The sequence below is a fragment of the Sparus aurata genome, chromosome 2 (genome assembly GCF_900880675.1).
Source record: "Sparus aurata chromosome 2, fSpaAur1.1, whole genome shotgun sequence".
Taxonomy (NCBI): Eukaryota; Metazoa; Chordata; class Actinopteri; order Spariformes; family Sparidae; genus Sparus; species Sparus aurata.
Window position 1 is genome coordinate 17602672 of NC_044188.1, and position 12720 is coordinate 17615391.

Here is a 12720-nt window from a genome sequence, read left to right on the forward strand (position 1 = left end):
TAATGAGTGATGGAATTTAACTAAGCACATTTATGCATGTATTTCCATTTACTGCTAGTTTATACTTCCACTCCCCTACATTTTGGAGGCAACTGTGGTACTGTTGGACTTTTTACAGTTTGCAGAAATGTAGAATGGCAACATTTCATTATGATCACTGGGCTGTTAGAAGAGTTTCCTTCAACTGAAACTGTAAAACTGAGGCAGTAAAACCAAAACAATGGACTGAAAGAAACACTCCATAGAGTTAATTGGAAATAATTCTCGTAAAGTTCACAAAAAAAAACTGATCCTCTTCATTTTGTACTTGTTTGATCCATGTTTAATACAAAGGTTGATATGTGACACTTTAAATAAACGTATGTGAGTATAAAAACATTATGACCTGAAGGAAACAAAGGAGAGGATGAGACCCACTGTCAGCTTTATAATATCTTTATTTCATTTTTTTTCATTGGAAAGTTGCTTTCCAGATGCCAGCATCCCTGAGAAAGTGTACAATGCAAATCTCCTGGACAGCCCCCTTAGTGAGCTGAAACAGGGCCAGCCAAAAGATATTCACATCTGCAAAACACAACCCTGCACGGCCACGTTTCTCTTGTTTAATCACAGACTGGCCAGTACCCTCCTCCAGTCACTGAAGTTAGCCTTTTGCTTTGTGACGAGGAGACAGTGCCTCCCTCTGCTTGGCAAACTCACTGCAGGGCATGTGCAGAGCTGAGAGGTGTCAATGGTAGTACTTTGTGAGGAGTGATGTGATAGTTTATCCCTTTACTCTCTTTAAAACCTGTGGATCCCAGGAAAGGGAGAGCGTTTTTTGGTGAACAGGCTTATTGGCATCATTTCAACTGGAAACACATAGGCGGTTAAAAATAAAAATTAAATAAAAAGGGGTATAATATCTTTAAAACAAACTAATAAACACAAACTATCAACTTAAATTTGCTAATCCCCTGTAATCCCGCGTTCATAAGTATGCTAAATCATATCATCTTCCCATGAGGTCTGTAGACAGAGAGCATTGCTACCGTTTTTACAGGTGTTACAGTCGCTCTGGGAGTCTGTGACAATCATTCACGGTGCCACACACTCCCAAACCGTACCAGTAAAAGCACTAACAATATTCAAAAGCCGTTAGCTTGTGTGGCTAAGTGGCCGTTGAAGAATTTCCAGGGGATGGTAAGCAGCATTGCAAGCCTGGCCCCTTTGCTATTCCCTCCTGTTAGCCCACAGTCTGCTGGACTCCTCTCTATGCAGTCATCTCGAAGCAGCCCCTGCGGTGCGTCTGCATGTCCCTCACTCTGCGGATGGACTGGATCTGGGGGTGGTGGGCTCCCCAGTCATTCCAGTGCTTGTAAGGGCCCATTTCAAACACGTACTGGTAGCCACGGTAGCCAGGGTACTGGTAGCCCACCCAGCTATGTGAGAAAGAAGAGAGGAACACATGTGAGCCAGAAAGTTCTACTTTTATCTTAGTTTTCATTTTGGATCATCTTAACAATCTCTTTGTCCGTTCTTCTGACTCTTAGGCCTCCATTCAGGCTAAAAGCAGGATACAAGATGACTTGAAAATGACTTACGTTCCACCGGTGACCTGAATGCTGGCAACACGGTCCTGGAAGCCGTAAGACCACAGGCTTGGGATATCCTCATCACACACCTCCATCTTACGCCCCTCAAAGTTTGGGCACTCATACAGGCAAATCTTGTGGTCCTGAGGGTCCTGTGAGACACAAATGCCAGAAGTCAGAATCACAAACAAGGAATTTTCCTTGATGTTTTGGTGTATAATAACACACACAGTGAGAGAAGTTCTGCTAAAGTCAAGATTAATAAATGAAACAGAACATTTCAATAAAAGATATAATATATATATATATATAGAACTGAAAAGAGCTGTGTTTTAAAGGAAGATGATGGAATGTGCAAATTATGAGTGATGGAATATAACTAAGCACATTTACTCACGTATTTCCATTCAATGCTACTTTATACTTCCACTCCCCTACATTTTGGAGGCAACTGTGGTACTGTAGTACTGTTTACTCACTAGAAGTTATAATATTAGTTACTAGTTGCTTTGTTTATTCATTTTACCGGCAATCGGATTAAAACCTCTCGATTCCAATAAGCAGAAAAATGCTAATTATTGGGTTAGACAATTGGTAGATCCAGAGTATATATAATTTATTTTCACTCTAATTCCATCTTTAAGTAATACAGTGACAGTGAGTACACTGTCTGTAATACAACATTCATTTAAAGTGAGTAAGTAAGCAGGCAAGTGAGTCATAATGATATGTCATGATATCCACCATTGTGGTTGTTAGATGTTGTTTTCAGATTTTAGCCAATAAAGAGATTTCAAATGAGAAAAGTCCAACTAGGGTCGCTACAGTTGCAAGGAGACATTCATTGTTATGTAATATTGATAATAGGTTTGAATAGAAATGTTGTTTTAGAAGCTTAGACCAAACTCTGAGGGCAAAAACACTGAATACTTGTCTTGATTTTTTTCTAGTCAAATTGAAGCATAGTGACATCTCAAGCTAATAAAAGCTTTAATCCAAAAATACTGGCAGTGGAACGAACCTATAAATACACATATAACTGCCACCATAAGAAGCACTTTGCCTTGCGCTTATAGAGGACGGATGAGAGGATAAACAACAGTGATAAAAATCTGCACTTGCGGGGCGCCGTTTAGCTCAGTTGGTAGAGCGGGCGTCCCATGTGCTGAGGCTCTGCAGCCGACACGGGATCGACCCCCGGCCTGGGTCCCTTTGCTGCGTGTCACTCCCCCTCTCTCCCTCCCTGTTTCCTGTCACCCTCTTCAGCTGTACTATTAATAAAAGGCCAAGAAAATACTTATATATATATATAAAAAAAAAAAAATCTGCACTTGCTGCCAAAATAGACAGGAAATGCAGCCCAAGAAAAACCTGGAGGCTGATCCCAACTTACCATCTTGACGGGCCTGACCGACATGAAGCGGTCACACCTGTAGCTGTTGGACCAGGTGTCCCAGCGGGGATACTCTCCCTTCTCCAGCATGAACATCTCACCGGTCATGTTCTGCTGCTCATAACCCACCCAGCTAGACAGACAGACAGGCAGATAGATATTTCACTTCCAGGTATTCAACATACATAGCTGGGGCACATGTTTGATTGGCAGGTGTAGTGACTCACGGCCCACACTCCACCCTGATGGAGCCGATTCTCTCGAAACCCTTCTCACACAGGTTACGGCTCTCGCCAAACAGGTCCATCCTGCGGCCTTGGAAGTTCTCAAATTCATAGAGGTATATCTGAAAAGTAGAACAAGTTCAAGGCAATCAGTTCTGATGTCAGATTTTGGCAATACATTATACATTTTTGTTGTTTTCAGTAGAAGTACCTTGTGATTGCGCAGCCCGATGGCAGAGTGGCTGCCAATACTGCCCTGAGCACCTGAGTGAGACATGATCAGATCTGGAGAGAGAAGAAACACAAACTCAGTGGGCCATTTCCAGTTCACTGAAAGGTTAGGAAGAGGGTAATTAGTCTTTATTGACCACTGGAATACAACATGTACACCGTAAGCGATGCAAAGTCAATATTTACATTTGCCATCAGCAAATGTCATAGACTGAAGCACCCTATAATATTCAAACATATTAAACGTTAAAATAAGAGATGCTGGTGACTTTTTAAAGGATTCAAATCAGCTCAGATCAAACACTTTTTGGCTTTTTTTTCATGGCTGAATGGGATTTATTTATTTTTTTTGATGTAATTTAATTTTGTGATGACCGGAAGAGCAGACACGTAAAGTCAATCTCTATGAAGGATTTAAAAAGTGAACTAACACCAGGCTGAGAAGCAGCCCCCTCTGGTTGAAAGTTTCTCACCATGACCAAAATCCATGGGTGTGATGATAAATTTGCTCAGTAACCACACCCAACAGTGATGTCATAGTGTACTGACACAGCGTGGAGCACTATACTACATCACTGCAGCAAGATGAGAAGTTAAACCATTTCAAGTCAACAGAAACAGGGTGTTAAGCTTCTGCTCAAGGTTAAAACATATTATAAAACAAGTCCATCACACTTATTTCTTTTACAATTAGTTTCTTCTAAAGCCGACCAAACATGAACCTCAAGGCTCAGGGTCTTTTTCATTTTTTGATTTTCCTTTTCTGCTCAATAAAAAGGTTTTATTCAGGTATTTGGAAAGCTGAGGTGCACCTGTTCGATGAGAAATTTAAGAGTCCTCCTCCCATATTTTGTTTTCAATTAAAAAATATGCATTTTCACTTTAGCTCATTATTATGACCATATCTGGGAACAAAAAGTTGTTAAAGCATGAGTCGATAAACAACCCAAAAACCCACTTATAAAGCTTAAATGATAAAATTCCACTGCGGACCAACTGCAACCATTATATCATTCAGATAATTGCGACGCTGTCCTCACTCATTTAAATCATTTGGCTAAACTGTTGCCCAAATTGGCTTGTGTGCTCCAACTAAACTCTGTAAGGGTCTTACTGTGTATATATACTATATCGATAATCATATTTAAATGTTCTGCATGATCAAATCCGTCCCAAAAGTTTTTTTTAGCAGCATTGTTTCATCTGATTCTGTCCTCAACGTGGATTTCCTTCTGTTGATTTGCCAGGACATCCCCTGGTACTTTGTTATTTCCACGAGAGCAAAAATACTCACTAATTAGAACATATCTGTTCAAACCTGCCAAGATCATTATTTTTACGGACAAAAGATCAGGCACAGTCCCTCGTCTTTCTCATCCATCTCACCTTAGGATGACAACATGAGAGCAGCGCTAAAATGTAAAATCACACCAAGCTGCATTTTGTTGATTTGTTGTTTACCATCTACTCAGTCCCAAATACAGGTTTTTTTTAAAGAGAAGTCAATCCTTGCTTGATTCTTTCAGCCCAAGCAGAAAACAGGTAAACCACAATATTCCCTTCAACATCCAAAAGCTTTTAGCAGTTCTCAAAGAGTTAGAAGACCTGAGAGTGGAAACGTACACTTACAATTGCAGGCTGAAACGGACCGACCTTTGGAGAAAGTGATGGACGCCGGCCTTGTGAGCGGGGATATATATATACATTCACAACCAGCCTGAGTCTATAGAGGCAGGATCGTAACTTCTCATTGGCTGGGAGCTGTTTGGAGCACGGTGCAGGGGTCAAAGGTCACGCTGCTTATCTGCGCACAAGTCATGCTGACTCGGCGGCCTGTTTTGTTGTCCGGCACCATTGTGGGGGACCGATGACAGTCACTGTCATCAGCAGAAAGTTTGCCTGCCTTTCAAGCCACACACACACACACACACACACACACACAGAGTTTGTTCTGCAGCGCTCACAGTCTCACACTTTCTTTCTAAATTCTTCTTCTATTTCTTTTATCCTTCCCTTCTGTCATTGTCTCCAGTCTCTCGGTGCTCTAGTTTTTCTTTCGCCTTCATATTTTCTCTCTCTTTCTTTTGATCCTCAGTGCAGCCGGTCCAAGCCTTTGAGCCCTGTGTGTGTAATGTGCTGACTGCAGGAGTGGCATCCATCTCTCTATTGTTTAGACAGGCAACAGTTGGACACTCTTTTGCTTATTGTATACACATCACATACAACCCCACATACACACTCCGATCATATGCACACATGCGTTTGTACACGCACAGTGGAATGTGTGCACGCTAACAGAATAATTTTCTGGAAAGCAAGTGAAGGAAGATATCACGTGATCACGTTTCTATAAGCAAAAATATTCAGAGTTTGTTTTCTGATAACTGATGTAACAGGTGTATCAGTATTGTCCCATGGATCTCTCACACCTGTGGCATTACGATCCTTGTAATGTTTGCAGAACATTATGATTTTCTTCTGATGGGAATGCCTTCCAGGGTTAAACAGTGACGAAAAGCCTGTGGGCAAATGTTTGTGACGTGAACTTGAAAATTGATTACTAGAGCACTGAGAACGAGGCCAGAGGAAACGTCATCTGACATCTGTGCAACTTTATATATTTATAGAGTGGACACAGGAAGAGAAAGAGAGATACAAGAGTACTCTGATTCTAACTTATTTAGAACAGGAAACAGAGAAAATGCCTTGCTTTCTCAGAGCAATTAACCCTACGACATCAGTTTACAGATAAAGTCAAAATTATGTCATTATCTTTCTGGAGTATTAATTTGTTCCGACATTAACGAAAAGAAGAAAAAGAAACACAGAAATGTTTTGTTCTGCAGCCAACAAGCTCTCCTACATACTCTTTGTTGACCTGAGAAGATGAGCAAGCTTCGTGCTGAACACAGGAAGAGAATAATTCAAATTGAGCCCATAAAAATCATACAAGCAGAGGTGGAGGGAGTTGAAAATATTTTGCCAAAGTAAAAGCAGCAATACAACACTGTAGAAATATTAATATAATAAGTGAAAGCCCTTCTTTCAAAATTAATTTTTTAGTTGAATAGATAAATATCAACTTCAAATTGAACAAAAATATCCCAATTTACAGTACTTTACAGTACATTATGCAGAAAGGCTTTTTTTGAAGTGTTATACTTTCATATATTCAATTATCATTTGATTCATGACCTATTTCCCTCTAAGATGCATTAGAGTACATTGCAACAAAATGGAAATACTCGAATAAAATACAAATATTTTGACTCTGTGTCATACAATACTTCAATTAATGTACGTAGTTATACTCCAAAACTGCAGACAAGGATAGTAACATACATGCTAAAAGTTTTAACATTTGATGTATCAGTAATGACATTAAATGATTGCTAATTCATCAACCCAGAGTATGTGATGTGTGTAGCTTTGCAATACAAATAATGGAAATGGTTTGTTGACGTTTAGGGTTAAGACATCGACAGGTGAACTACTGACCCATAGAGAGGCTCGTGTGAAATGGCTGAAAGAATTTCAGTTTTGCATTAAATATGAAATCAATACGCTTTGTGGTGGAAGAAAAGAATGTGGATCCTTTACTTAAATGAAAGTGAGTGTGAATAATGGCATGTTTTTCAGCTAATCCAGTCCTAAAGAGTGAAACAGTTCATTTAGCTTTAGTAGCACAGTCGGAATATTTCTTTTAATCATTTGATTTACTGCACAGGAAAGTTAGGAATGAAAATGTGAGTAAAATGTGAAAAATAATTGTAACTAAAGCTATTAGGTCAATGTAGTAGAGTATAAAGCACAATATAAAGAGAATACAAGTAAAGTAAAGTACATTGAATTTGCACTTAAATACAGTTAAAACCAATAAATGAAGTACTCAACAAGGTGAGTTTTCACTGTCTGAACGGATGTGTGTAAACGGGTAAAAGTGTGAGTTCCTTTGTATGCTCTGGGTGTATGTGTGCCTGCATGAACAGGCCTTTGTGTGCCTTTCTCTGTCCATGACTGTGTGTGTGCATGACTGAGCATGTGTGTACATAGGAGTGAGTGAAACGGTGGAAGGACCAGAGACGTGAGGTCAGTAGAGGTGGACATGAGGCGCAGATTGGAGACAGAGCACAGCGCAGTGCGGAGAGGACTCAGTAAGATTATCACTCATTTATTTGCATTAATACAATTCATATTTTATTAAAGATGTTTGTCATTTTGAGTCTTTCAAAGTATCTTAAAGGTAAAAGAGACAACATGTTCTGCTTGTAGGCAGCCATTTCTGTTTTTGTGCTTTACTACTAAACATGTTTTTCTTTTTTTCCACCAGAGTCACTGGCAAGACTGTCCACATCTATGATGATCTGTTTCCTGGACCAGGCTTTGCCAGGACTTGGTCCAGCCCACCGGTCATGGACCATTTGGAACTTGTGCTTATCTGCACTGGGCACGGTGCCCTCCATCCAGTCCCACTGCGGCGAACTAAAGCCCAGCAGCTCAGTGCTGAACAATGACTGGAGCAGCAATGTGCTGACTCCTGCCCCGACCCACAGGCCCAGCTGCTTTCAGCACCAGCATGTATAAATAGGTCCGTTTACTCCGGGGTCAGGACATCGTTTTTGTGGAGCCCCCTGTGAGCACTGCACCGCTATTCTTTGGGGCCGGTCAGGTAAGCCCTCCATCTTAATCCATCCAGCCTATAGACTTGTGTACACCATTGTCACTTTACATTTTTGTGCCTTTTGTCTGCGTTGTTTCTGCTGAGCCACGTAAATGTATAGACTGAGGTCAGACATGCAGATGCATAGACACACTGACCACTGGGAGAACAGACAGCATTGTGCCTACGTCAACAGCTCGCTCCATCAAGTGTGTAGCATGAAGTAGCTTCAAGAAAGGTTTCATTCCCAAACATAAAAAAAAGAAAAAAGCTTGCATTGGGTGATAGGTTCTTTTATATAAATCAAGATTCTCTCTAATTCTGTAAAAATAAATCATAAATATGAATATGCCTCACAATAAACATTATCTCTAGTGAGCATGGAGGAGGTGAACGGTTGTTTTTGAGCTGTATGATGTGTCCTAATGATTCTCTCTGCTCTGTGCACTGAAGGTAAATCAGCACTGAGCAACACAGTAGCATGGCTCTGAATAATCCCACCCCACTGGGACCATGGAAGGTGAGTGTGATATCTTTCCCCGGATGTAACTTAATTCGTGAGCTAATTTCCTGCCTGGCCTGATGATGTCAATGATGTGTGTATCTGTACACACATCAGTGTGTGCGTGCGGCCTGTGCATACTACATGTATGCATTTGTGTCCTCTCCAGATCACAGTTTATGACCAGGAGAACTTCCAGGGGAAGCGTCTGGAGTTTACCTCAGCCTGCCAGAACATCATGGAGTGTGGCGTCGACAACATCCGCTCCCTGAAGGTGGAGTGTGGCGCGTGAGTCCAACAAAGATTGACCTGTCAATGCATTTACGTTCTTAAAATCTAGCAACATTTGAATAAAACAAAAGATGCTGACCTTGTTTTAAGTATTTAACTATTACATTCAACTATACATTCAAAAGGTTGCATCTTAAAATACTATAAATATTTCTACAAATTCACTAATATCTGATGATCAGTCTGTTCCTCATACTGTGTACACATGTCTGTATGTCCATCTGCTTGTTGCTGACAGCTGGGCAGGATATGAGCACTCCAGCTTCTGTGGACAGCAGTTTGTGTTGGAGAGGGGAGAGTATCCTCACTGGGAGTCGTGGAGCGGCAGCAACGCCTACCACATTGAGAGGATGATGTCCTTCCGCCCCATCTGCTCTGCTGTGAGCTTCTGTTTCCTCCTTCACATTAAAAAGCACTAAGTTTGACTCAGAGAAGTGACTCACTTGGGATCAGAACCCTGTTTTCTCTTGTTGTTTCACTTAAATTTTATGAATATGGCAAAAATGTATAAAACTTTTTGCATTCTCCAGTCTCTCTGTACATGTATGTTTGTAAATTTGTGACTATTAGCATAAGGAAAGAAAAAACAAGTAGAAAACAAATGAATCGTACCTTCTGAGGAATGTCTTCAGAAGTGTTCATAGCATCTACTGAACAATCCTCACTTGGTATATCATTGATATCGCAGCTTCCTGGGATGTCAACTGTCTTCTACAATGTTGATACAGTATAACAGACGCTGAATTTTGCCTTATTTTTTATTTGCACTGTGTGCACACAGAACCACAAGGAGTCCAAGATGGTGCTGTTTGAGAAGGAGAACTTCATGGGACGCCAGTGGGAGATAAACGATGACTACCCCTCTCTGCAGGCCATGGGCTGGGGCAACAATGAGATTGGATCTATGCAAGTTCAGAGCGGCTCGTAAGTCATTTCTACACTTTATGTATTAACCGCCAGGCTGTATTTAAAGCAACATTATGTGGAAAAAAGTTACATAACATTTAAAAAAATACATAACTTTAAATTCCTTATAGGACAACATGACAGAAACATCAGAAAATGAATGAATCAAAGGACAGTGTTCCTGTTGCATTGCACAGACAATGCACACTTGTAACAGCAAAAACTGTATTTCATACTGCTAATACTGCTAATCTGTAGACACACTTCACCACCACTTGATACCATTTCTCAGGTGCAATTCATTGCATATACATTTCAGTATCCATCGCAACCCCATGTTGTCTCTATATTTGTGACTAATACTGTCTCAACAACACACTAGAATTTGTTATGTTAGGATCAACCCCTTGAGGAACAATAGTTTTTAAGTAGGGCTGGGCGATATAGCCTTAAAACAATATTGCGATACTTGATATAATATATTCCACGATCTTTTTCAATTTTAGGCATTTTATTTCATGTGTAGGCTTCATTTCATTTTCTGTGTAAACCACATGTTTAACCATTAATCACTGTTTCTCCCTCCTCCTCCAGCTGGGTGTGCTACCAGTTTCCAGGTTACCGTGGCTACCAGTACATCATGGAGTGTGACCGTCATGGCGGCGAGTACAAACATTACAGAGAGTGGGGCTCCCATGCTCAGTCCTTCCAGGTGCAGTCGCTGCGTCGAATCCAGCAATGAGACCTGCAGCCTCCTCTCCCAGCCTCTCACTCTTTACCTCCTCCACCTCCCTCTCCTCCACCTCCTCCTCCTCCTCCCTTCACCCAGTCATTCCAAGCTTTAACCAGCTCTGTCAGACCTTAGTGAACTAAGGCTGACACCTCCTGGTGCTTCACTATCAAGATGTTTTTGTTTTGTTCTGTTGCCAAATGAAAATAAAGAGAAACGTGATAAAGAGAAAGAATTCAATGAAAAGAAAACTGAAGAGAAGCCCCTGACTGACGCCCCACTGAGGAGAGAAGAGGAGGAAGTTAAAGGCCTCATGACGGCAGGGTGGTGATGTCAGTCAGAGTACCTCCTCATATTTGTGGATAAAAATGGTGCTACCAGTGATCAATAAAAAAAGAAAAAGAATGGGCAACATAAAATAAACAGAAATACAAGAGTCTGCTGCTAAACTCCATGGTGCTCAGTAGTGATTTATTTTCACGTTTACACTCGTGCTTCTTCACTGATTGTTAACATTTACAGACAAAGATGCTGCATTCATGTCACATGTTGGGTCACACAAACTACTACTCCTTACCCCTCAAAGAAAGGCCACATAAAGCTTGCCCCAAAGCTGAAAAATACTTTCTAAAATAGAAAAAAAAGTCTGGTGTATGCATTTATTTTAGGAAGGCTACATCACCGACATGGTTAATAATTGTTGATCGTGAGCAACAGTTTTCTGTGAGAATGCCATCTTCTGATATCATTGAAACACAGGATGAATGCCTAAGTGCATGAGTCATGACTAAAGCAAAACAAACAAGTGAGATGTAATGGTTGCTCCGCCTGTACACACAATAAGAGCTACTGCATAAAGGTTACTGATAACCGGTAATGGCATGACAGCACTGCTGAGAGGAACATTTTTACTTAGTGTTTTCATTAGATAATGAGTAGCTGGAAAAAATTTAACTGAAAATACTTATGAAGTGTTTGTGATATTAGTGGGTGGCCATGAATATTAAAACGTCAGTGTGGGCTTCAGTGAAAAAGGGTTCGACATGGTCCAAATGAACATGGAATGGAGTGTATCCTCTTCCTTTTCAAAAAATATATAAACATACTGTATATTTTTTCACTATCATATTGTGTGTTGATTCATATAACACACACAGCAAATCCGACACCTACAGTATTACAATTTGGAATAGCTCAGTTTCATGTAAGCCATGTAAAGGTGAAATAACCTGTCAAAGGTCACTCCAAAGTAAGAGGGAGTACATCACCAGAGGAACCGCTAACTGCTGTTAACTCTTCTCTTTTCTGTTGCTATCTATGACTGTAGCTACTATCTGCCTTTAGTGAAATTAGCTCAGTTAGCCATGCAACTCGTGGTCATAAGCTGACTTGAGTCTCCACAGAACTTGAAATCTCTGACACAGTATTACTGATATTTCTTCACATCTCGTTTGTTTGTCACAGACCTAAAACATCTACTAATACCTTGAAGTGAGACACTAAGGCTGTATGTTGCCATGGAGATGGCACAGGGGAATTGATGGGTTGTCTTTGAATGAAGACCTATTGTTGAGTAAGAGGACAATTTGTCCAGTCGTTGTTCTCTTATGTGCTTCAAGTTTTATTTTTGTTTCACACAGCAGGCAAACAGAGCTGTTACAATTCTGCAAATCCCTTGTTTGATTTTAGGGTCATAATTCTTTTTGGATTTGCAACACTATCACAGACTGTCACATCTGGATTTATAAAGATCAACAGATCATTAGCTTGAAGCAATGAAAAACTGTTACTTACATTTTTGTAATCAGTAGATAGAAAGGGGTATTGGACAACCAGTGTTCGACTTTATCCCGGAAGTTCAAATATATTCACCAAAAATAAAGAGTCCAGATTTAGATGAAAATAGCACCCTCGCTGTTTGGTTCCAAGGGGAATAATCCTCTTCCTAAACCATTCGTTAAAGGATATCTAAAAAATCTTCCAAAAAAAGAAAAACCCAACATCTCATCCCATATCCTCTCTTGATCATCTGCATCCCCCTTTCATTGGCTCTGTGCCCACCCCAAGTTTGAAAACAACTGGTCTGTCCTCTGTTGCTGCTTGATATCTCCCCATCTGAGGGCCAAGAATGTAACTTCTTATTGTTGGCCTGTATGCAGCGTATGTGGGTTTGTGCAAGTAACGTGCACAAGCTACAACCTGTAACCAGAAG

At 40.5% G+C, this 12720-nt stretch overlaps 2 protein-coding genes across 4 annotated transcripts; one reads left to right on the forward strand and one right to left on the reverse strand.

Annotated features, from left to right (window-relative positions):
* Positions 1–419: 419 nt before the first annotated feature.
* Positions 420–5118, reverse strand: crybb1l3 (crystallin, beta B1, like 3). 2 transcript variants are annotated; one of them, XM_030405104.1, is made up of 6 exons: positions 5049–5118; positions 3400–3473; positions 3192–3310; positions 2965–3097; positions 1581–1723; positions 420–1418 (listed from the first exon to the last, which is right to left on the reverse strand). In XM_030405104.1, the coding sequence occupies exons 2-6, from the start codon at positions 3463–3465 to the stop codon at positions 1250–1252; spliced, it is 630 nt and encodes a 209-aa protein (XP_030260964.1). In that variant the 5' UTR covers positions 3466–3473; positions 5049–5118; the 3' UTR covers positions 420–1249. The 2 variants fall into 2 exon arrangements, with proteins under 2 accessions (XP_030260964.1, XP_030260974.1); XM_030405114.1 differs by having other exon boundaries at positions 5043–5098.
* Positions 5119–7479: 2361 nt separating this feature from the next.
* Positions 7480–10898, forward strand: cryba1a (crystallin, beta A1a). Of its 2 annotated transcripts, XM_030405149.1 has the most exons (7): positions 7480–7573; positions 7750–8088; positions 8533–8599; positions 8751–8869; positions 9111–9252; positions 9654–9796; positions 10373–10898. In XM_030405149.1, exons 3-7 carry the CDS (start codon positions 8561–8563, stop codon positions 10518–10520), a joined length of 591 nt encoding a protein of 196 aa, XP_030261009.1. In that variant the 5' UTR covers positions 7480–7573; positions 7750–8088; positions 8533–8560; the 3' UTR covers positions 10521–10898. The 2 variants fall into 2 exon arrangements, with proteins under 2 accessions (XP_030261009.1, XP_030261012.1); XM_030405152.1 differs by lacking the exons at positions 7480–7573; positions 7750–8088 and adding an exon at positions 8271–8317.
* Positions 10899–12720: the final 1822 nt, after the last annotated feature.

Excerpts from the sequence above, each read along its gene's own strand:
- crybb1l3 (XM_030405104.1), bottom strand. The coding sequence starts at position 3,465 with ATGTCTCACTCAGGTGCTCAGGGCAGTATTGGCAGCCACTCTGCCATC. Across the intron at positions 3,098-3,191 it reads ATCAGGGTGGAGTGTGGGCC|CTGGGTGGGTTATGAGCAGC; the intron begins GTGAGTCACTAC and ends CTGTCTGTCTAG. Across the intron at positions 1,419-1,580 it reads ATTCAGGTCACCGGTGGAAC|CTGGGTGGGCTACCAGTACC; the intron begins GTAAGTCATTTT and ends TTTCTCACATAG.
- cryba1a (XM_030405149.1), top strand. The coding sequence starts at position 8,561 with ATGGCTCTGAATAATCCCACCCCACTGGGACCATGGAAG. Across the intron at positions 8,600-8,750 it reads CCCCACTGGGACCATGGAAG|ATCACAGTTTATGACCAGGA; the intron begins GTGAGTGTGATA and ends TGTCCTCTCCAG. Across the intron at positions 9,797-10,372 it reads ATGCAAGTTCAGAGCGGCTC|CTGGGTGTGCTACCAGTTTC; the intron begins GTAAGTCATTTC and ends CTCCTCCTCCAG.